Consider the following 22,370-nt stretch of genomic DNA (forward strand, 5'->3'; position numbering starts at 1 on the left):
AAAACTGCAATGTATGTAATTGCTAATAATTTACATAAATATTATTGTTTATCGACGATAATTGTAACATAATTTTATACATTACAAAATGGATTTCTATAAATTATATATTCGATCGTTGGTTTTTTAAATGTCCCTTACTTTTTCTTTTCTTTATGTACTACAAAATAGAAATCGCTATAAAAATAATAAAAAAATACGTAGTTTTTATATGAGGTGACCATCGTTCGCTTACACTACCAATGGTTATACATCAGGTGCGGAAGAAATTTGTGTAAGCGGATGGATTAATACGTTGATACGTTCACACTTATCGTCATGGCTCCGTTCGTATGGAGTTTTAGAGGGAACATCAACCGGTTTTTAATCGATGTTCAGATATTACAATATCTTATCATACTGGTTGGACTATTTAATTTGTCTCTGTGTCTGTACGAAGATCAAGTTGGAAAATTTGACTGGTAAATTATTTGGAATCCTTGAACAAACGTTGCTTACAATGCTGAATCTCTTAAATAATGCAGTAGCATGTTACCGTGATTTGACAGCGTATCAGTTGTGTCGAATCATTCTCAATGAACCATTTGCCGTTGTGCTTGCAGGAAACAGAATTATGTCGGCAAAATTAAATTCGCCAGTTTTGATACTGTCTCGACCGCAAAAAAGATTATTGTTGCTACTGAAGAAAATGTTATTGCTGCGCTAAATCTAAAATCAGGTGGGCTATAAACATTGACGTAAAGTCGTTTCGATTAGATATGCGAAACTTTTTCATTTGTTTAATTTTACATATACGTGTGAATATAAATTTATCATATTTAATTGAAATCTTTGAAATTAGCTGAAAAGATCAAAAAGTATGTAACATTTGTCTTTGTGCTATTTTTACAATTTATCATTTTAAATTTAGTATTTTATTACAATTTTATTAAACATTCCTTTGCAATGTGATTATATGATATCATACGTATATGTAAACTATAAAAGTATAAATTATAAAAAAAGATAGGAAGACATAATCTTTTGGTTTAGGACAAATACTATGGAGACGTGTATTAGAAAAAGGGTATGCAGGTCGGATTCGAGCATTAGGTGGAATTGCAGATGGAGATCTTGTTTCTGTAAGTGGAGGTGTACCAGCTATTGTTCGTGCATGGGATTTGGCTACTGGACATATACTTCATGAATGGCCAATTGCTGAACAAAACCACGATAGGTTTGTTAATATTATATACATTAATTAAACGTACTTCTATTTGCATTATAGACAATTAATCGTTTTCAAAGATAATTTGAACGTTGAAAGAAAATTTTTATATTATTTAATATTAATGTTATAGATTTATTAACAAGATTTGTTTTCATGAAACAGTTATAATATACAAAATAAAATGTAATTATCATTATTGGTTTTCAGACGTTTCTCACCATTTATATCCTTTTCTACACTGGGATTGTACAGTGCTAACAGGTTTCTTTATCCTTATTTAATGCACAATCAGTAATATCTTTTTACATACTACATGATTATATCTCACAGTAATATGTTATTACACTTGATGTTACCTTTATGTTATTACGTATTTACCAGATAGTTCCAGTGTAAAGAAATCTGTAAAGGATTTTGTAAAACGTAATACAATAGAACAAAACAATGAAAGATTTTTTACTTTGAAACAAGATAAATTCATTAAGCAACTAATATGAACTGCTTGAGATCTTTTTAAGTTTCATATATTAAAATATATCTTGTTTTGTATTCAAAAATATTTCATTTCCTAATTATGGTCAATTTCTATAAAATAATTTGTTTCTAAACATGAAAGTATACGATAATTTTATAAATATTATATTTCAGCAGCACATAATATTTTACATTACATATACTGATGTTACTAATAAAATCATTTTTTCATACAGAATTAAAGATGTGAAATGGCATATAAAAGATGGAACATTACACCATATTTTACCAATTTATAATAGTGGCGTAGAAGTAACATCCTATGACAGTAAAACAGGAGATAAATTGAAAACAAGAAGGGTCTCAGCACCATTTATAACTCAAGAAACAGAGTAAGAAATTACTTTATAAAGTAGAAATATGTTATGTTAGTAAAAAGCTCAGTATATTTAAAATTCCTACGTAATAAAATTTGTATAACTTTTTGTCTTTTAGATGTGTTTTAGCAGCTCCATATTTAGCTTGCTTAAAAGGAGACAGTTCATTAGCTATATTGCTTTTGGTACATTTATTTGATACACATTCTCAACCGCAATCAGTTACAATAAATACCATATTTGGTGCTGGTGCACAAGGTCCATATCATTTAGAATCAGTGTTAGGTGAAGAACCTGTTGTATCAATTAGCGCAGATAATAACCAACGGAAACGTATTCTTCTTGTTGGAGAGGTACCTGTTCCTATCCAAAGGGATATAGCGGAAGATTCTATGCTCTATATTGTTTCAGTTGATAATGAAAAAGTGCTTTTAGAAACAACTTATAAAAATGGAGTAAGTATTTTAAAATTTAACTGTATTAAAAAAGATTTTTTGAATATTAATTAACAAAAATACTGAAAACTTCTATTGATATAATTCTAGGTAACAGAAATTGTTGCTTCAGAACTTTTAACATCAAAACCTATGCCAAATTTATCTATCGTTGTAACACATAATTCATTACTCTCACCAACAATTATGGCTTCTGTTTGTCCTCGACAAACAAAAGGTGTAACTTGTCGTCATTTATTAGCTTCAGAAGATCACAGTGTTGCGCTGCTACAGCATAATAAATTAGTGTGGGCTAGGGAAGAAGCACTTGCTAGTATTGTAGCAGTGGAGATTATAGAACTACCTATGTCAGATAGAGATCAAGAAATAGAAACAGAATTCGATCAGAAAGAGAGTAAGTATAAACTATAATATATGCTTATCATATTTGTTAAGGCACAGCAAACGTTATGATAAAATAAATTAAATATTTTTGTATAAGATCATTAAACTAGATATTAAAAAATAATACTATAAAAATTGATAATTATAATATTAAAGATTTACATTGAGATTTGTAATAGGTGTCTATCTGTTATAAGTAATTTAATTGCAACATTTCTTATATTTAACATAAATATTTTGATATTTGTAAGAGTAAATCATTTTTTAATGCAAGTAAGTAGTACTTGTATAAAAGTAATATTCTGATTAAAAAGTATTTGTATTATTGTCTTCATTTCTATATTATTACTTAGAAAGTATTAAACAGCTTAATGTTACAGTTTAATTGTAACACACACAACAATAAATAAATCACATTATATATTCTCAACTTATATCTTAATAAGAAAAGTATTAGTTATGTTGTATTAATTACATTTCTTTTGTGAATGGCTGCTGGCAGGTATTGATGTAGACAGTTCATGTAAGTAGTGGAGCAGCAAAGGCTGGTTTGAAAATTACTTTATTCCTGCTGTTTATTAGTCTTATAGGCACGTTAATTTCTTTAGAAGCTCAAGAAAATATAAACGAATTAAATGCAGACTAGTAAATATTTTTATCTTTGCTATTTAAGAAAGTTCCTACAATGTTATTATTTGCATGATAATATAAAGTATATTAATATAAACTTTTTTAATACAACAGTATGTTTAAATTTGCCTTACAATTAGAATATTGAAGCACTATGCATGAATGATAAAAAAAGATAATAATAATTATTATACTTGTAAATTTAATTGTGCTTTACTGTAATTTTTTATTAACATATATTATTAATATTGTAGTTGTTTGTTAGGTTTGCAGTTAAGAAGTTTGTTGTTCCTTTGTTTTTTATGATAAATATGTTATAAAAAAATAATTTACAATATTAATATTACACATATGACATATTTTATAATTTTATGTTATATCTAGGGGATGTACTGAGCATGATGTTTAGAAGAGTCAGTTCTCAACTTAAACAAGCAAGAACATTCTTCCAATCCATATTAAGTCTCACACCTCAACAATCCAATCAACGTACTGATTTAGTACGAGATAAATTTGGTTTACATAAAATGATTGTCCTCGTTACATCAACGGGAAAAGTATGAAAATAAATATACTTACATTGATTAATTAACATATATTATATACATTTAGTTCAAACCATACATTTAGTGTTAATCCTTGATTTTATATATTTATAGTTATATGGTATTGAAACTAGAAAAGGTGAAATTATTTGGCAACTTAGGGTACGAGGTATTCGAGGTTTCAATAAAAGATCTGATGCAATAATTTTATACGTACAACGTGGTAGCAGACATTTTCCATATCCGCCGCAATGTGCGTTATTGGCAGAGGATAAAGTATGTATTGTATACATTAAAACATTAATTCAATATAAATAGATCTCTTATTTGATTTTAAATATTTTAGCAAACGGGAGAAGGAATTGTATATACTTTTAATCCGATTACTGGTCAACCATTAGATGGTTTAATAAAATTAGGATATAGAATAAAGCAATCTATGTTACTTCATGTAACGACGGATGATTTTCTGCGAGGCATACTTATTTTTGACACACGAGATAAAGCTCACGTATATCCTGAAGGTGCAACTGCAATTGCCGCATCACTCGCTAAAAATACATATATATTTACTGCTGATCAAACAACTGGAATATTGTCTGGATATTCTTTATCATATAGTACAGCTCAAGTATGTATGAGCTTATTTAGCAAACTTTCTAAATATTCATCTTAATTTCATCCTTTAGGAACTCATTTCTCATAAAGTATGGGAATTACTGCTGTCACCAAAAAACCAAAGAATAACACACGTCGTATCGAAAAATTCAATTGAACGTGTTCATTCCCAGGGTAGAGTTCTAAGTGATAGATCAGTTCTATATAAGTATATTAATCCTAACTTAGTCGCAATTGTAACTGAGGGTGTTGGACGCACTCATAAAGGTACGTTTATTATGCTGCTGTATAAGGATATTGTAATTATTGAAGTTCCATATCATATATATAACTAATTTAAAAATAATTCACGACTTACAGATACGCTTAATTTATATTTATTGGACGTGGTGTCTGGAGCAATGATATTTTCTATTATGCACAAGAGAGTTCGTGGTCCAGTCCATGTTGTGCATTCAGAAAATTGGATAGTGTATAGTTATTTTAACGAAAAGAGTCGTAGAACAGAAATTGCTAGTTTAGAATTATATGAAGGAAAAATACAGAGTAATACCACAGGTATTGTTCACGCCATTTTTTATTATAATTATGTTGATTCATATCCTTGTTTTTGTTTATATTAAATATTATAAATTCAATATCTTATTCTAGTGTTTTCATCGTTAGCTACAACTAAGTTGCCAATTGTAGAAAGACAAGCTTTTATTTTCCCAGCAGCAATAGAATCTATGCGGGAAACTATTACAGAGAAAGGTATCACGAGTAAACACATCATAGGTATGTATATGAATTGTATGACTAATACTTTATAATTAGTACTATAGTACTGTACTAATAATTTATAAATAGGAAAACATAATTGTTTATAAATTACTTTTTATACGTATTAGTGGCCCTAGCTAATGGCGGAGTATTGGAATTACCGTGGATGATGGTAGATCCACGGCGGCCTATTAATCCCGAAATACGCGAAGAAGGTGTCATACCATATATGCCAGAAATACCTATTCATATGGATGCAATAATTAATTATAACCAAAGCGTCTTTAGGGTTTCCGGCATTCATACTAGTCCTAGTGGCCTTGAAAGTACTTGCTTAGTTTTTGTACACGGTCTTGGTAAGTACTTTAAGATACAACTTTGTTTTACCGTAACTTTATTAATCACTGAGGGACTAATACATTTAACCCATTAGTAATGTATTACAATTAGAAAATTACAAGTAATTATGCATGTAATACGATGTTCGCAGACTTGTTCTACACACGTGTGGCACCGTCTAAAACATTTGACGTTTTGAAAGAAGATTTTGATTATTATCTTATTGTGATAGTATTGGCAGCGCTTTTAATTTCGTCGTACATCACAAAGAAACTAGCATCCCAGAAAGCGCAAAAGCAAGCATGGAAATGATGTTTGATTTTTCTAGAGAATCAATACATTACATTCTTAAATATTTGTTCACTAAAAGCAAGACGTTTTGCTAATAATAATTTGTAAAAAAAAATACTGTTTTATAAAAAACCAATGTTACTGCAAAGTGAATGTTAACAATTTATTATCTTACCTAAGTATCAGAATATATACATATATATATACATACATATATATATATGTATTATTTATCCTTTTATTAGTACAGGACGCACACAATAGATAACATATTTCCGAATATTTTAAAGTGTGCTAATCATCGTATGACAACAGTGGACCAGGATCACTAATTATTAGATTATTAAAGTAACTGACAACATGCTCAAAATATAGTTATTTTTCGTTAAAAAAATACAAATATAGAGTTACACATTTCTTTAATATACGTACACCTATATTATGTAAATTAATTTTAATAGAAAATCAAGATAAAAATACCAAGAATATTTTAAATTATTAATTTATTTTGTCATATTTAATATTCCAATATCGGAAAAACTAACATTTTCGAATACATATTTAGAAATAATATTTGCAAGACATACTAATATTATATCATTCTAAATTTGCATATTAAATTAAACAGTTTCCCTATCACCCGAAAATTACAAATTCGTCAAGTTTAAAACTCATAATATATGTATATATGTTATTCTAAGGACTATATTTTATAGTTCTTTCTTGCAAGAATCGAAATATTATCATGTAAGCATGTAATGAGAAATGTATATAAATGTGCATATACATAAATGTGTACTTACACAGTCTTGTATACACAATAATTATACAAACATCTTTACGATATTGTCTGGTTTACTTCCCTTTTCCTTCCTCTTTGTTTGTGACTACAACATGGAAAAGAATTTCGATGCATTTTCTTAATTAACATTACGATAACGTAATGTTTCCTTAAACGTTATGATAACGATAACAAACGGAGGAAAATAATGATAGAAGGAAACATTAAATATATTTGCTATACTGAAACAATTACTTTTCCAATTTTACCATTATGGCGAGTAATACTATGTTATTAATATTTACAATAATAGGTACTTTATCACTTCCCCTCTACCTTACTCGCTTCCTCACTCATCCACTCGCACAATCAGTTTTAAGCTACAATCGTCGTAGATTTAAGATGTATCAATTATATAGATTTAATATAAATCAATGCATCGAGTTACGGCACTCATTATCAGGATTGTGTTTAAATTGCGGCTGCAATCGTAGCTCATTTACTAAGAAGGTAACTATAAATTCTATCTTCTATTTGAAACCTACTTGAAACACCTTTGATCTCAGCACATACTGATCATTCCTGCCACAATGCCCAAAATCATTGTTTCCGTAGCAGCGACATGTATACTAATAATAATAATATGTTTGCAACGTGACCGATTTTTCAAACGTATTGTATTTTTTGCAGCGACTACGCAAAGAATGAGATGATCGTTGAGCAGATATTTTTACACCATTGTCGATACAGCCATGATGATCGCGTTAACATTTTTTCAAACATCCTCAAATGCGCGTTTCCCTAAACATTTTCACTCGTACACCTATATATCAAACACTTATTGTTATGACATATCGCAATAGTTACTTATCATACTTCGGGAGCTTGCATCTTTTTACTTATAGATTTGAATCAAGAAGAGTCATAGAACCTTCATCATTGTGCAAAAATGATCGATTATTGCATAATCCGAAATAGAAAGAAAGAAAAAGAAGGCAATACTATACCAGTGTTTAAAAGATATCATAGAAAGATAATTTCGCATATAATTACCCACCGATCCTCTTCGTTTTAATGTAGCCTTTACTAATCTCTAAAATCATTCTCTACATGTATTGTATGATGCGATAATTTTTTAATATATCGCAACTTGCTTAGGATCTTATTAACACATTCAATGCGGCACACAAAATCGAAGGGGATCTCTGGTGGCGGAAATCGAGTTTTCTACAACATGTATCCATTTATCCAGGTGTCATCCGCAAAAATATAAGAAATTCCCATGGCGCGTACGTTCACGTCTTACGCATGGAATGTGTCAATATTATGTATACACGTGTATACATACGTACATAAAAACTGTTACCAGCAAAAGATTTCTTCAATTCGTAGATACCATGTTGATCGTATGTTTAATTCAGTAATTTTTAAGCTGCACGTGCACCTATCAAGTTTAATGTAGTATATGTATATGTATATAATTGTCAAATTTATACATATACTAACTTGCATCGCGATGTCAATTTACTTGGTAACGCGTGCTGGAGAAAGGGAAGGGGGTGGGCACACGCGCGCGTTAATGAAATAAATTCAAAAATATTTTCTCCATTCGTATTCCATTACATGTTCGGTGTTCGTGTTCTTTATGCCATTACTTATGATGTATAGCATACAACATAATTCGGTATTTCTCTCTCTTAAGATTGGCTTCTTGTAAAAGTAGTATATAGATTAGAAGATGCATAACATAAACAATCAACAGAAAGTTAACTAAAAACGTGTATCATTGACATTGTACTTCTATTCTACGAAATATTGCATCGTTTCTATGATCTGACAGATCATAATAATAATAGTAACGGTAGCAGCAGAAGTAGTGTAGTAGTATAGTAGTAGTAGTAGGACTAGGAGTAGTGTAGTAAGAGTAGGAGTGGTGGTAGTAGTAGTACTAGTACTAGCAGTAGCAGAAAGCTATTCAAGCATAGTGAAAACACTTAGCTACAAAAATAGATACATCAGCTTTCTTTATTCGACTCCTTTCTCCTTTTGCCCCACTGTCTTACCTTTTTGTTTAGTCTTATTTATTTCTCTTTTTATGGTATTTCATTTTTTCACAGAATTCAAGAGTTTGATTAAAATTATATATATATTAATTATATATATTGATTAAAAAGATATATATTAGCAACATTGATCCAGCGTATGATTTTAATTGAAAGGTAAATATATATATAGGAGATTGTTCTTTAAAGCAAAGATTCTCCAAATGGAGCGAGAACCATAACAGAATATATTTTTTGAATCGTTACAAAGATGGAACGAAATTTTGTTGCTTATTTTTTCGATCGCTAACTACAGCTACATACGATACGTACGCACGATATTATATACAAATCACATAGCGTTTTATACATGTACAATAAAAAGGAAAAAAGGAGAAGAAGCAAAAGGGAAAATGAGAGGAAAGGAAAGTTGATCGCATGTGATAACAAAGAGTGTCAGTATTACAAAATGTAAATCGATGCAAATATCGACAAAATACATCGCTTTGTAAAATTTACTCTCTCCATGCTTTGCACTTCGCTTGAAAATAAATGAAAAAATGTAACCGTCGAGTCTCTACGCGGATCGATGCCAATATAACGTCCTTTCGACAGGTGTGATAGACTCACGGTAATTTCTATTCACATTATTTTCGAGTCTCAAGTGAAAGGATTGCTTCTCCTCTTCAACGAACCGAATCGTTTTTCAGGTTCTCTTATTACTTCGAACGGCGCGATTTTCGTATTCCTAATCTGTCTTTCCTCGTTCTCGTCGCTCGGAAAATCTTCGAAGCTCATGTTACTGAAACCAGCAGCTGTGCTAACGACAGAACATTTTTTCGCTCTTGGTGTTTTTTTACCGTAACAAGTCGACTTACTTTTGTGAGTTAGCTTCGACGATGACAATACATCGCTGATATCGCTATGAATCTCACTGATCAAATGATATTTCGACTTCTCCGATTTATTAGATTTTTCTCTTTTATGTCTTGGCATATCATGGTGATCGTCATCGGTAACAACCAACGGTTCCGGTGACATGGGTGAAACAATATCCGATGCAACATCTGGTTTCGATACACTGTTCATTGTTTGAACAGTGATTCGAGCAGTATGATGAACCGATTTAATCGTATATACCTCTTGTAAGGTAGATGTTGCTCGATCAGCGATCGGTGGTTGTGCTTTATCTAATAGCATCGCGTCTAGGTTTTCGCCAACGAAACCCGGCTCCTGTGGCTGCGACTGGCGCAGTTGCGTCGATGACGATGACGATGACGATAATTGAACAAATGGTATGCGAGTCTCCGATCTCTTTTTTTCTTCGTTTAATTGTAAAGATGCGAATTCGTCGAACGGAATGGAACCAAAAAGATCTTTCGAAGCATCCAAAAACGTACGCGAATAATCGCTATTCGCAGAGACATCGGTAAATTTAGAGTTCAATACTGCTTTTGTAGTCGATGATGCTGCCGCTGCAGCAGTAGTAATAGCTTGTTTCAAATGACAAACGTTCGGCGAAGATTGCTGGGTTTGAATGGGATGGACAGACACTTGAGTGTAATCATCGTACGATTCTTCTTGATTCGCAAACGTCATTTTTACTGATTGTTTCGGTGTTTGCTCCGTAACGTTTCGTAAACTGTTAAAATCAAACGAATTTATTACAAAACTGCTCGGACTAAACGGCGATGAACCAAATAAATCTTTCTCTTTATTTTCTCCTTTTTCTTCTTCCGCTTCTTTCTCTTTTTCTTCGATTATCGCTACTCTCGCTTTATCTTCTTCTTCATCTTCTTCTCGGTCTCCTGCTCCTCCCGTTTTAATCTCATCATCTTGATCCATTTCCTTTATTTGATTCTGCATCGTGTTCCTTTTCCGTTCAGAGTCTCGGCGAACAATCGAGATTGCCTTAGTAACCGGAGATCGTTGCGTTTCTCCGGATAACAAGTCGATGTTCGCGAATCCCTCTGTTTTCGTGACATTTGCACACTTCCAGGATGAATTACATCTTCCTGTAGAAAGCAACTTGTTTTCTACATCCGTCACCGTCTCGGAAGGAGCCGTCACGTCAAAGATAGCGGCAGCTACGTTTTTAAATTGATTACTCTCTTGAAAATCGTTACCTTTTTTCGAATAGCTGGACGACTTTGGAAACGGAGCTAACGCGAAAACGTCCTTGTCGGATTTCCATAATACGTCGCTCAGGAGTTTCGTCTTCTCGATTCTCTTTGACGAACCGATGTCGTTGAACGACTGATAATTTGACCCATACCGATCATCCATAACGAATGGATCGCCATAAGAGTAATCGAGTTTCGGTTCCGGATCAAGTTCGTCATCGAGTAAAAGAGGCTTCTCTCCATATTGATGGCCGACAACTGGATCCGTATTTACCGGACTAATCGACGATCGCTCTTCTCGATAATACTTCTTCGACTTTTTCGTTCTGTAATCTTGTTCACTCGTAGTAACAATATTTCTTTCCGAATGATGAAGAGAACCACAAACTCTATATATACCATCCGGAGTTGCTTCATTTATCCCCTCATATTTTTCATCGTTTTCATTAGTTCTTTTTTCGTTGTCGTTGTCGTTATTGTTATCATCTATGTCATCGTTATCTTTATCGTCGTCTTCCTCTTCCTCTTCTTCTTCCTCCTCCTCCTCCTCCTCTTCCTCCTCCTCCTCCTCTTCCTCTTCCTCTTCTTCTTCGTCTTCGTCCTTTTCAGCTTCCTCTTCCTCTTCTTCTTCTTTCTCTCTTCTTTTATTTCTTCCTTCTGTTTCTTGCTTTTTCATGTTTTCTCCCTCCTCCTCCACCTCCTCTCCTTCCTCCTGTATTTCTCCTTTGTTACTTCCGTTTCGAATATTATTATGCTTTCTGTACCCATCAGCGCCGATACCATTCAATTTAACGGCGCTGTTACAAATACTTTGATTACGCCAGTTATTACCGAGCGTCTTCGAATTACCAGCCGAGCCTGTCGAATCACCCACGACTTTGTTCACATTCTGCGTTTTCCTCTTCCTACGTATCGCATTCTTCACCCTTTTTCTCTTTTGTTGAATTCGCTCCTGCGACAAATCTTTGTCGCTATCGCTGGATACATCTCCAGCGTTGAACGTTAACTTTTCGTATTTGGACCGATCTTCTAGAGGAACCCGAACAAATGGCGGAGAAATAGGAGGATTATTTCCTGTCATCCTGTGGTCCAGTTCGGGGCGCTCGAATCCCGGGTTCCATTGTTTCGGTGGTATTCTTGGTCTACCGTTTAATTGCGACTTGCCTGAAAAACAGAATGTGTCCATAACTTGTGTTATTGTATCTTTTCTAATTCTAACAACTTTCGTCGCGACTCGACAACATATCGATTCATACATTTCCGTATTGTAATGATGTCAGTCTGGCGAAAGGAACAAATAAAGAAAAAGAAGAGGAAAGAAAAGAAGAAAGAAGAAAAGAAAAAAAAAGAAGAAAAAACGATAGCAGCAAGATAATTGATATTTCTTACCAATAGAGTCATGTACATAATCGGCATTCATAGTTTCTTTTGCTAAAATCGTCCCGTCACCCACGTTTCTGTTTAAAACAGCAGAAACTAACTTGTACTTACCTACATATACATATATGCGCAAATATGTTAGAAACCATTTAACGTAATACCAATACATTCTAATTGTATCGTTATTTCGATTCATACATGTTATCAACCTCTTAATATATCATTCATAATGATGAAAGATAAACGGAAACATCGCGCTTTGCAATCCTACTGCTTCTTAAATTACATGTTATATATATATATATTTGCTATTGCCTTTCGCATAAAACAATTTCATCCATCTTACTACGAAGAAAACAATCAAATATTTTAAGTGGTTTGTACAATAAAGAGTCACATTAGGCCTATTCTGTCTCTGATTAGGTCTGTTACAGTCGGTGCACTGTACTTCTAAAACGCTTAAACGTACGTTACGTACTCCAGATATACACGATACCAGATACACTAAAAATTAAGCGTCAGTATTTATTTTCTTCGTTCCTTTTCTCTTATCTGCTCTCTTCCTCCTCCCCTCCTTCCTCTCTCCTGATCATCCTTCTTTTTCTCTTTTTTTCTCGGTATCAGCCCCGCTTTTATTTTGCAACTGTCCCTCATTTTTCTATTTTAGACAACGTTAATTACTACCATCACCGTGTTACTTCATACCGTCACCATATGGTCTGGAACAGTCCTAATCAGATTCAGGGGGTTAAGGATAATATGTAAGAAAACGCAGTAATGATCTTTGTGTCAAGGTAACATGATTCAATGATATATTATTGCATGTGTCTAGCATAAAAGCGATCAACCCAATACTAGCAGCGATACTGCGATCAGTTATGTTATCATTTTTCTATATGTAGAATGAAATAGAGTTGCTCCACGGACAAAGAATTGCTGCGTTTTACATTCGAAAAAAACAATAGTCCATACACTATATGGTAATTTACATGTTTATTGCTGTAACATTATCTTAATACAGCGAATACGAGATGTCCAAGATTGTCAGCCTCCTATGGTGCTCTCGAGTTACGTGCTCGTCATTTGGCATTCGTGATTAAAATGCATGTAAATGCATAGTGCGATTCGTTATATTGCGTATTGAATGGATGGATGGATCAAAGCAAATGTATCGGAACAATAACAAATTGAATCATATTGTGTGTCATCATTATCATCACAACAATCTAAAACTTAGATATTATACACAAATCTTAAACGGAAGACACAGAGACACAATGGAAGGCAAACGACACGGGACAAATTCTTCTTTTTTAATGCCTCTTTACGAATAGTACATTACTGTATGTGAACGTATAAACTGATAAATCAGTGAAAATTAATTATATATGCCTCCCAAACTCATTAGGGTGTTCCAGACAGTGAGAAATAAAATACAAATATGTACGAAGAAAAACGACAATTACGAAAAAATATTAGGAAAAAAAAAAAGGAAAAACCTATCGAGAAGAATCTTTATTGGCTTTGAATGGTAATGACGTGGCAATAAAATATCACGTTAAAGAAACATTTCGATCAACTATATACTGCTATTCTATTTACATCTTAATATAATCTGCAGTTTGTGAAGACAAAAATCAACGAAATACTTGCTCGGAGTCACATACGTGCTTATCAAACGATACGATCAAACATTTTAACTATACAAATAAAGAAAAAATACTTGATGCTCCTTCATTAACATTAGTTAAAAACGAAAAGCAAGACGCAACTACCTACAAGATTTATGGTAGAACTACCATATAAATATTCAAAATACCGATGTATACGCGGAAATACAGATATGTACTACGTGTTTCCACAAATTATAAAGAAAATAAGGAGAGATGTAAGCAAGAAGTAAGTAAGTGGGGAAAAAGAGGATTAAAGACAAGAAAGAAAATAGACAGCGTGAGAAAAAAGAAGGATAAGTACGAGAATAAAATTTACAGGAGGAAAGGAACGTTACACAGACAAAAATGGAGAGAAATGTATCAAAGAAATAAGAAAACATGAAACAAAGTGAAATTCAGTATGTGAATACTTAGTGTGGAGTTGTTAATCGATTGTTATATTCTTATACGTAGCTGTATATACAGGAAAGCAATCTAATAAATATACTTTACAGTAGAACTCCGTTTATATGAACAGCCGATTATATCACGAAATTTTAATTACATAATTAATTAATTACATAAACTTTTGCCAAATAAATCTACTTATGCGAACGTAAATTCCTATTATATATAAATGAAAAAACATATATAACGAGAAACATCAGAGAACTCCTATTATCAGAATTGCTTTTCCTATGTTTATACGACAGATTCACTCATAAACCAAGTTCTACGGCATATAAATATATATATATAGGACATATATATATATATAGATAGGAAAGGAAAGAAATAAAAAAAGGAAGAAAATCGAAAAAAGAGAAAAAGAAGAAGAGAAAGGACTCCCTCGCCTCTTTTCGCTTACTGTTAACTCACCACGTTGGTTGACAGTTTCCTAATACTTCCTAATTTTTTCATTTTTCCGATTTGTTTATGCTTTAAAACCAAAATACTATTAATAGTAATAATACGTGTCCAATAAAAGATGAATGAGATGTATGAATGAAAAAAAATCGATAACTACCCGTAAATTCATGTAAAGTCATTCACTGCACTCTTAACTTCACGTAACCCCTTCTAAATTGTACACTATGCGGATCGAAGTTTGTTAAACTAGTAGATAGATAATATTACACACACTGTGTTTTTCAATACCATATAAATTTGTCTTTTGACATCGTGAAACATGTGTCTCTTGATGTACGTGCACGCTTACGTGTATATGTATATATGGCTATGTATACACATATTTATAGCGTTATAAATCTCTCATTCGTTATTTAGTCTTACGAAACTGTTATTTTAACAGAAAAATTAATTGTGTCTATGCACGTATACCTGTAATACGCTAATTAAAATTACAGTTTACTTAAAGATTACAATGCATCGCATTTCTTGACTATAACGTGTACAATTCGTTAAAAGGGATAATATGTAACAACGAATGGATATTGTAATATACATTTACTCTCCGTCTCAATTCCGTATTTAACCTATGTATATTTCTATTTGGAATCTTTCAAATTTATAATTCGAGTTATATGTATGAATAAACATTGAAATTTGTTTCGGATAGGTATATACATATGTACATAAATACGTACATAGTTGTGTAATTTCATGGCATAAAAATCAAATCGAAGTATATTGTAACACATATTATATGAACAATTGAAAACCGAGTATCGTGAAATTGTTTCTAACGTGAAATATTTTATTACGGACAGTACTATCGCCACCATTTATTAAATCCTTATATTTGTAATCTTTTTACTTATCTACAGATATACAACCACGAGAAACACCATTCGATACACTTCAAGTGTATTACTTAATAAACATATGAATAATACAATAATACATCAGATAGCAGCAACGATCGCGATTAGCATCTCACAAATTTTCCCCTTCGAATGCACACAACGAAAAAGTGAACTCGACATCAACGTATCAAGTATGTAATATTATCCCTTTCCGATTATCTTTAAAACCCTTCATTAAATATAGCAACATTGGAATTCTCTCTGTGTCTCGCAAACATCAAAGTCAAATTTTTCACCTCGTATATAACAATAACCATCATCGATACTTATCAACAGCGATCTTTACAATTTTTACACACGTTTCTCGTGTAATGTATCAGTTTTTCTTCCTTTAACGATTCATCCTTGCCTATACAATAATATTATATATTCTACCACCCCTCTCCCTACTTTTCCTCGCGTCACCGTACGTGATAGAACAGACATTTGTCAAAACTTATTCCTCTATCTTTGGTAATTCGAACAATTATTAAAAACACATCTTACAAAAGACACCAATATCGTACAAATTAGAACGTGAATTTTATGTAATCTTTATCTTGGTAATTCGCTAAGTTAGTACGAAATGATGGTAACTTTTATAACGATTATTCATTTATTGTTAGCAATTATAGTTCAGCTTAAAGCGGACTAACTGTTAACTCTGTCTGCGAAGAACCCTATCTATGGGTCGAAAATCCTAACACAAACCCTTGTCGAATATTTTCTAATAACTTCTTTTGCTTTTAATATTCTCTTTTTCTACTTTATCTTTCCTCGTTTCTTTTGTTCTAGAATTGATCATCGTTTCGGATCACTATCCTATTCCTGTATATTGCAAGGAATTTGTACACATTATTGTTCTATTGTTCTATCATGTGCGTCATGACCCAGCTGAAACTAATTTTGTTCTGTACCCGACATTACATACATAGCATAATCATGTACATATATATATGATTTCAGAGTGTTAACGACAAAACAGAATAAAGAAGTTTCTTGTTTTCTGTTATAGTTGTGTATACTTTATCCTTGCTTTAATAAAATCAAATCTCTTCTCCTACATCATCACAAGTAATACTTGATCGTTTCATGAATAGAGAAGCTGTAGTGTAACTCTATAAGAATAATTATGCCCAATTGCATTGCTGCGATCGTCTTCAATGTATGTACACCGAGAATAAGTTATTTTATATTATCCTTTTGCTTTAGATCTTCAAGCATACAGATCAAGAAAGATGGTAAGTTTGTACACATTGTTTTCCCATGTGCACATTATCTTCTAATAAATTTGTAAGTAGTTAGTAGATAGGTTTAAAACGCGTCTATCTAGGAACATAATTTTTGATAGAGATTCGTCTTTGCAACGTTTGTTCCTCGACGTATCGATATATCATTTTATAAATTACATTATTCGTATCACATTAGACAGCAAATTTGACTTAAGCTAGTCTTGCTATCTTTGACAAAAATCTACATTTAAAAAGTTGTACATAAATGTAAGGAAGAATTATACAGCCCTGAGTATACTATTTAATTACGACTTGGTGGAACGTGATTTAAAGAGTGAGAGAAGGGGGTGGAAGAAGAGAGAAAGAAAAGGAAGATTACGAAATATCGATTATGCTTAATACGCTTACGCACATTACGTATCATTTGTAAAACTCTGCTGTATACAGACTCATAAAGGAGAAAAAGGCAAATGGAATAAGAATGTATACGAAGCAGTCTATGCATTACCTCCAGCAAGTGCGGCAGTCTTTGATCCAATTTTGTTCTTCTTTCCTGCTAAAAAATACGTCAATATGTTACAACTATTTCAAACGAACAACAAAAAAGCATTATAGTATAAAGATGTCAATTTTTTTTAGTATAGAGATGTTAATTTATGTTACAACTAATAGTGATGATTTTTCAAAAAACAAATTCGATTAAAGATGAATTTAATCACAACGTATACTTACTTGGCAAACTAAAAGGTGCAGATTCAAATGGATCTTCCGGTAATTCTGCATACGTCATAACGAGGCTTTCGCGACTTTTTACACCAGCGATGCTTGCATTACTGCCCCTTCTAATTTTATCAAACTCAGCACCAAAAATATGATCTTCCGTTAATTGGTTGAAAGGTTGTACGTCTTCAAACGGATTCCAAGCTGCTACATCCGCACTTAAAGATCTTCCTTCAGTAGCAGTTACGCTTGAAAGTTCGCCCTAATTAGAAACATTATCAACCGTTTAGTGATTTCAAATGTATCAAAATATTTATTGACACTGTATACCCTGTATGTTTTTAAGATGGGTGCTATACAGAAAATAAAAACAATAAATTATATAATTGAAACAATTTAAAATCATTTAATGAACTTAAATAGTAATGAATTCGTGATCCAAAAATGTTTAAATACGTTATTAATATAATACATATAATGTAATGTAATAAACATTTTTTCAGCATATAGTAATAAGAATGGTGATAATAGCAACAATACTGATATAATTAAAATTAAGTAATAGATACCAAATGAACATTAAAGAAAATTATTAAGACAAATCAGTGCAGTTTATGTACTTACAATACGTACATGCGAAGCACTAGATCCTAGGCAAGGTCTTACACCAGTTAGAACTTCAGGAGTGTTAGCATCTTCTGAACGTGATTTCACTGAAGCTTCGTACGGTGCTAGAAATTGTGTTGTTTCGCTTGCAAATGCTCTATAGTATAAACAACAAATAAGTGTTTTATAAATTTTGCAAACGTTTCGATATAAATTAGTTTTGTGGAACAAAAAAATATATACTTACTTATTAAAAGCACTTGTATCGCTAACATTTCTTCTATGACGTACCGAGGAGAGTGTCGGACTATCGGGCGGAGAGGTACTTGAACTTATATTTTGACTTAAACTTTCAGTCTTATTGACTGGTTTCGGTAAAGTTGGTACCATTACAGGAGTAGCTTTATTAGGCCCCGTTGGAGTATTTAGCTTCGATGTTAACGAATTAACAGGCGTAAATTTTGGAGGTGGACAACTAGCAGAAACATTTGCCTTAGGCAGAATTTTAGAAGGTTTAGGAGCGACAGGTGGTGGTATTTTTGCGGGTGGTGGCATAGCTCTGTTATCATCTTTAAACGGATCTGGATAACCTATACAAATATAATAAAGCAAATAAGATACAATCTAATCTAATGAAGAAAAATTTAGAGAAATCTTTGCATATAAATCTTCTTACCAGACGGTGGAAATAGCGCCTCTAGATTTTCTTCATTCACGTTTGTTGCCACTGGTGAATCAAAGTAATATGAACCTACGGTATCTTGAACACTTACAGGAGATCGTCTAATCGTAGAACATTGTGACTGACTCTGTTGTGATTTTTGGATTTGCGATTGATGTCCAAAGGGAACGTTTTGATTAGTCGTAGTACAACAAACTTGAGGCGAAACTTGAGTGAGCGTTGACACTTGATGAGTAGATGGTTGAGAGTTCACTGGTAATGGCTGAACACTTGCTTGCATATTTTGTCCTAAGTAAGGTTGTGACGCGTTTAACGAAGCAAGTTGTTGACCCATTTGAACATATGAAATGGTATTTCCTACAGAACTTTGCGACTGAGGCTGAGTTCCTTGACCAGATATTTGACTCACGATCTGACCGCTTAGACTTATCGGACCTGTGCTCACAGCCTGCCCCTTTGGTCGTTGTCTTGGTGTAACTGACGTACCCTCAACAGTAGTTACTGGAGTCGGTTTTGGTGTCTTCACTAATGATGATCTTTTCATATTTTCAGATTCCATAGGCGGACAAGGTAATGATTCCAAAACTGGTGTTTGAACTTTCTAAAAGAATAAAAGTATTTCATTACAAAATGCAATATGCACGATATGTCCACGATATGTCTAAACATAAATCTGCATTTTGCATTATATTTATAACATATTATACGAAAAATATAACAATTTCAAATTGAATTTTATAATAAATAATATAATAATATAAAATGCATAATATAAATAATATATAAAATAAATAATATAATAAAATATTCAAATATTTAATAAATAAGTACGTGCGCATTTACATACATGTAAATTCTGTACTGGACACTCTTTTCCCTGAATTTGGAATGCAATCACAGACACTTGATAAATATCGGGACGATTATCAGGATCTGGCTCGAGCATATAACGTATCAAACAATGAAGGCTTCTACTATATCTGTATGATGTAAAATAATTGTAATAGTTTTATTATGTAAGACGATCAAAACTAAAATGTATGAAAACAAAAAATATGAATGTATAAAACACAAACCTTGAATGATTTGGTATCGTAAAATTTCCTGATTGAATAGCAAGTGTGCTTTCCCCGAATGGTAATGTAAAGAAACAAAGTTTGTACAACAAACACCCCAATGCCTAAGGATTTATGAAATATTATTTGTTTATTGCTTCTTTCCGCGAGTAAATTGTTTAAATTTGAAATTCTTAATTTATTCTACCCATATATCTGCTTTCGTTGTAACAGGTTTTCCACAATACATATCAACCATTTCAGGTGCTCTATAACTGAGAGTCGTGTATTTTTTAATTTCTTCTTCGACTATCGCCGCTCCCTGTATACTGGGATTTAAAATTTTTGCTGTTGCAGAACCAAAGTCACATAATACATAATGGCCAGTATCAGAGTATAATATATTTTCAATCTGAAAAATATTTTAAGTAAATATTTAAAAAAGGATATTATAAAACTACTACTGAATTATCGGCATAACTGACAAATATAGCATGTGATAGACACAAACCTTTAAATCTCTATGTATTATCGGTGTCTGACAATGATGCAGTCGAGATACAGCTTCACAAACATCACAAAATATTTGCAGAACTTCAGACTCGTTAAATCCAGTCTGTAACCTGTAAATAATTCACTCGGTAAGTACTTGCGAATTTTCTTCTATATCTTATGTGATTGTTCAAACTTATTTAACACATTTTTTTAACCTATTATTCATCATTTGTAAAACTTGAGATTTGCAATAAGGCATTAAAAGTAAAAGTTCATGTACTCCTCCACCTATGTGAGTGATACTGCTATCCAAATATCCTATAATATTTTTATGACCATTCAAGTTACTCTGAAAATAAAAATACAAATGTAGCTTTACAGGTAGAAGCTAGATTCAATTCCTTTTATGCGAAAGAAAATTTTATTTCAGTTGAAAAAGTATATAAAACTTACTGCAATTTGTATCTCCCTTTTACATACATTGAGATCATGTTCGTTATTAACATACATGCGTTTAAGTGCATAACGTCCACTCGAAGATTTTACCAGGAATACAATGGCAAATCCTCCTGCAATGATATTATTACAGTATATAACTATGTAGTCATGATAGATTGCAGATATCAAATATTAATAGATATTAAAATTGTAAAAATATATAACCTAAGCCAGATTATTGCTACAATATGATGTAAAATTCAATTGAATTTCTTATGACTAATTGGTTGTGCTTATCTACTCACAATCTCCTCTACATATCTAAAGATATCATATTTTTATTCAAGTATACACTTGATTAACTTTTATACAAATTAAAGGATCTGGTACAATAAAGTTTTCAAAGAAAACATATAAACATATAAAACAAGTTTTTAAATTCACACTCATGTAATGTAAATATCATCAATAGATTCTCTATGTATATATAAATTAATATAAATGTAATGTAGAAGTTGAGTGTTCCAACTAAAATAGTTGGAATATCAAACAGTATATATACATTACTACTAATTATTCTTAGTTTAATACGGTTAATGTTCGGCGTTCATGTTCGATATCACATAATGAACTATACTGTTGTTTTCTATAAACGAGTTGTATATGGGAAGCATAAGATGATCGAACAGACGAATGAAATAGTGGAAAGGGGTGATGAGTATTCAAGGTTGATAATAAGACGCACCTTCGGCTAGAATGTCTTCGACAGTGACAGTGTAACGTCCCACCACAAAAACTTTTCCTATGTAACTGTTAGGCTCCTTCGACGTGTTTTCGATTTTTGAAAACAGCTTCTTCATATTGGCACACGTCGTCGGCCCCTTCAATGTTGAACTGAGTTGACATAAGGCCTCCTTTACTAAATTTTTTAATCTACAATATGGCGAGTTTGACTTTCTAAATCAATAATATTTATCGTATTCGTACCTTTCAACTTTTAAGTTACGATCAGTTTCGTAATAATTTAACAGCAATGAACTTAACGAAAGGAAATCGTTCCAGTCATGATAACAGTTAACGTATTTTACCCAGCCGACATATTCAGGCCGTAGAAACTGCGCATGCACCATTTTACACAACCTATATCGTAAACATATGTGCACGACTTCCGGTCGAATGTCAAAATTTCCTAATACTTTTATTGTTTATGTCAAATCGACATTTATTCGTATACATTTCTACGTACATTATTTGTTGTGCAGTGATATTTTAAT

At 32.2% G+C, this 22,370-nt stretch overlaps 2 protein-coding genes across 9 annotated transcripts; one reads left to right on the top strand and one right to left on the bottom strand.

The window, feature by feature from the left end:
- Window positions 1-247: 247 nt before the first annotated feature.
- Window positions 248-6,929, top strand: EMC1 (ER membrane protein complex subunit 1). Of its 2 annotated transcripts, XM_069117524.1 has the most exons (15): window positions 248-461; window positions 603-718; window positions 1,033-1,216; window positions 1,921-2,076; window positions 2,180-2,516; window positions 2,607-2,910; window positions 3,403-3,423; window positions 3,915-4,087; window positions 4,190-4,351; window positions 4,422-4,706; window positions 4,765-4,960; window positions 5,054-5,251; window positions 5,345-5,470; window positions 5,584-5,811; window positions 5,946-6,929. In XM_069117524.1, exons 1-15 carry the CDS (start codon window positions 319-321, stop codon window positions 6,104-6,106), a joined length of 2,790 nt encoding a protein of 929 aa, XP_068973625.1. In that variant the 5' UTR covers window positions 248-318; the 3' UTR covers window positions 6,107-6,929. The 2 variants fall into 2 exon arrangements, with proteins under 2 accessions (XP_068973625.1, XP_068973626.1); XM_069117525.1 differs by lacking the exon at window positions 3,403-3,423 and having other exon boundaries at window positions 249-461.
- Window positions 6,930-7,075: 146 nt separating this feature from the next.
- On the bottom strand, window positions 7,076-22,363 carry Nak (Numb-associated kinase). Of its 7 annotated transcripts, none has more exons than XM_069117519.1 (14): window positions 22,084-22,363; window positions 21,842-21,990; window positions 21,112-21,227; window positions 20,874-21,007; window positions 20,675-20,786; window positions 20,372-20,575; window positions 20,185-20,288; window positions 19,956-20,088; window positions 19,103-19,709; window positions 18,674-19,016; window positions 18,445-18,583; window positions 17,833-18,082; window positions 17,609-17,656; window positions 7,076-12,195 (listed from the first exon to the last, which is right to left on the bottom strand). In XM_069117519.1, the coding sequence occupies exons 1-14, from the start codon at window positions 22,224-22,226 to the stop codon at window positions 9,569-9,571; spliced, it is 5,109 nt and encodes a 1,702-aa protein (XP_068973620.1). In that variant the 5' UTR covers window positions 22,227-22,363; the 3' UTR covers window positions 7,076-9,568. The 7 variants fall into 7 exon arrangements, with proteins under 7 accessions (XP_068973620.1, XP_068973619.1, XP_068973618.1 ...); XM_069117518.1 differs by having other exon boundaries at window positions 18,454-18,583; window positions 21,842-22,029; XM_069117517.1 differs by having other exon boundaries at window positions 17,609-17,653; window positions 21,842-22,029.
- Window positions 22,364-22,370: the final 7 nt, after the last annotated feature.

The sequence above is a fragment of the Bombus flavifrons genome, chromosome 7 (assembly GCF_040668555.2).
Source record: "Bombus flavifrons isolate JBK064 chromosome 7, iyBomFlav1_principal, whole genome shotgun sequence".
NCBI classification, from domain to species: domain Eukaryota; kingdom Metazoa; phylum Arthropoda; class Insecta; order Hymenoptera; family Apidae; genus Bombus; species Bombus flavifrons.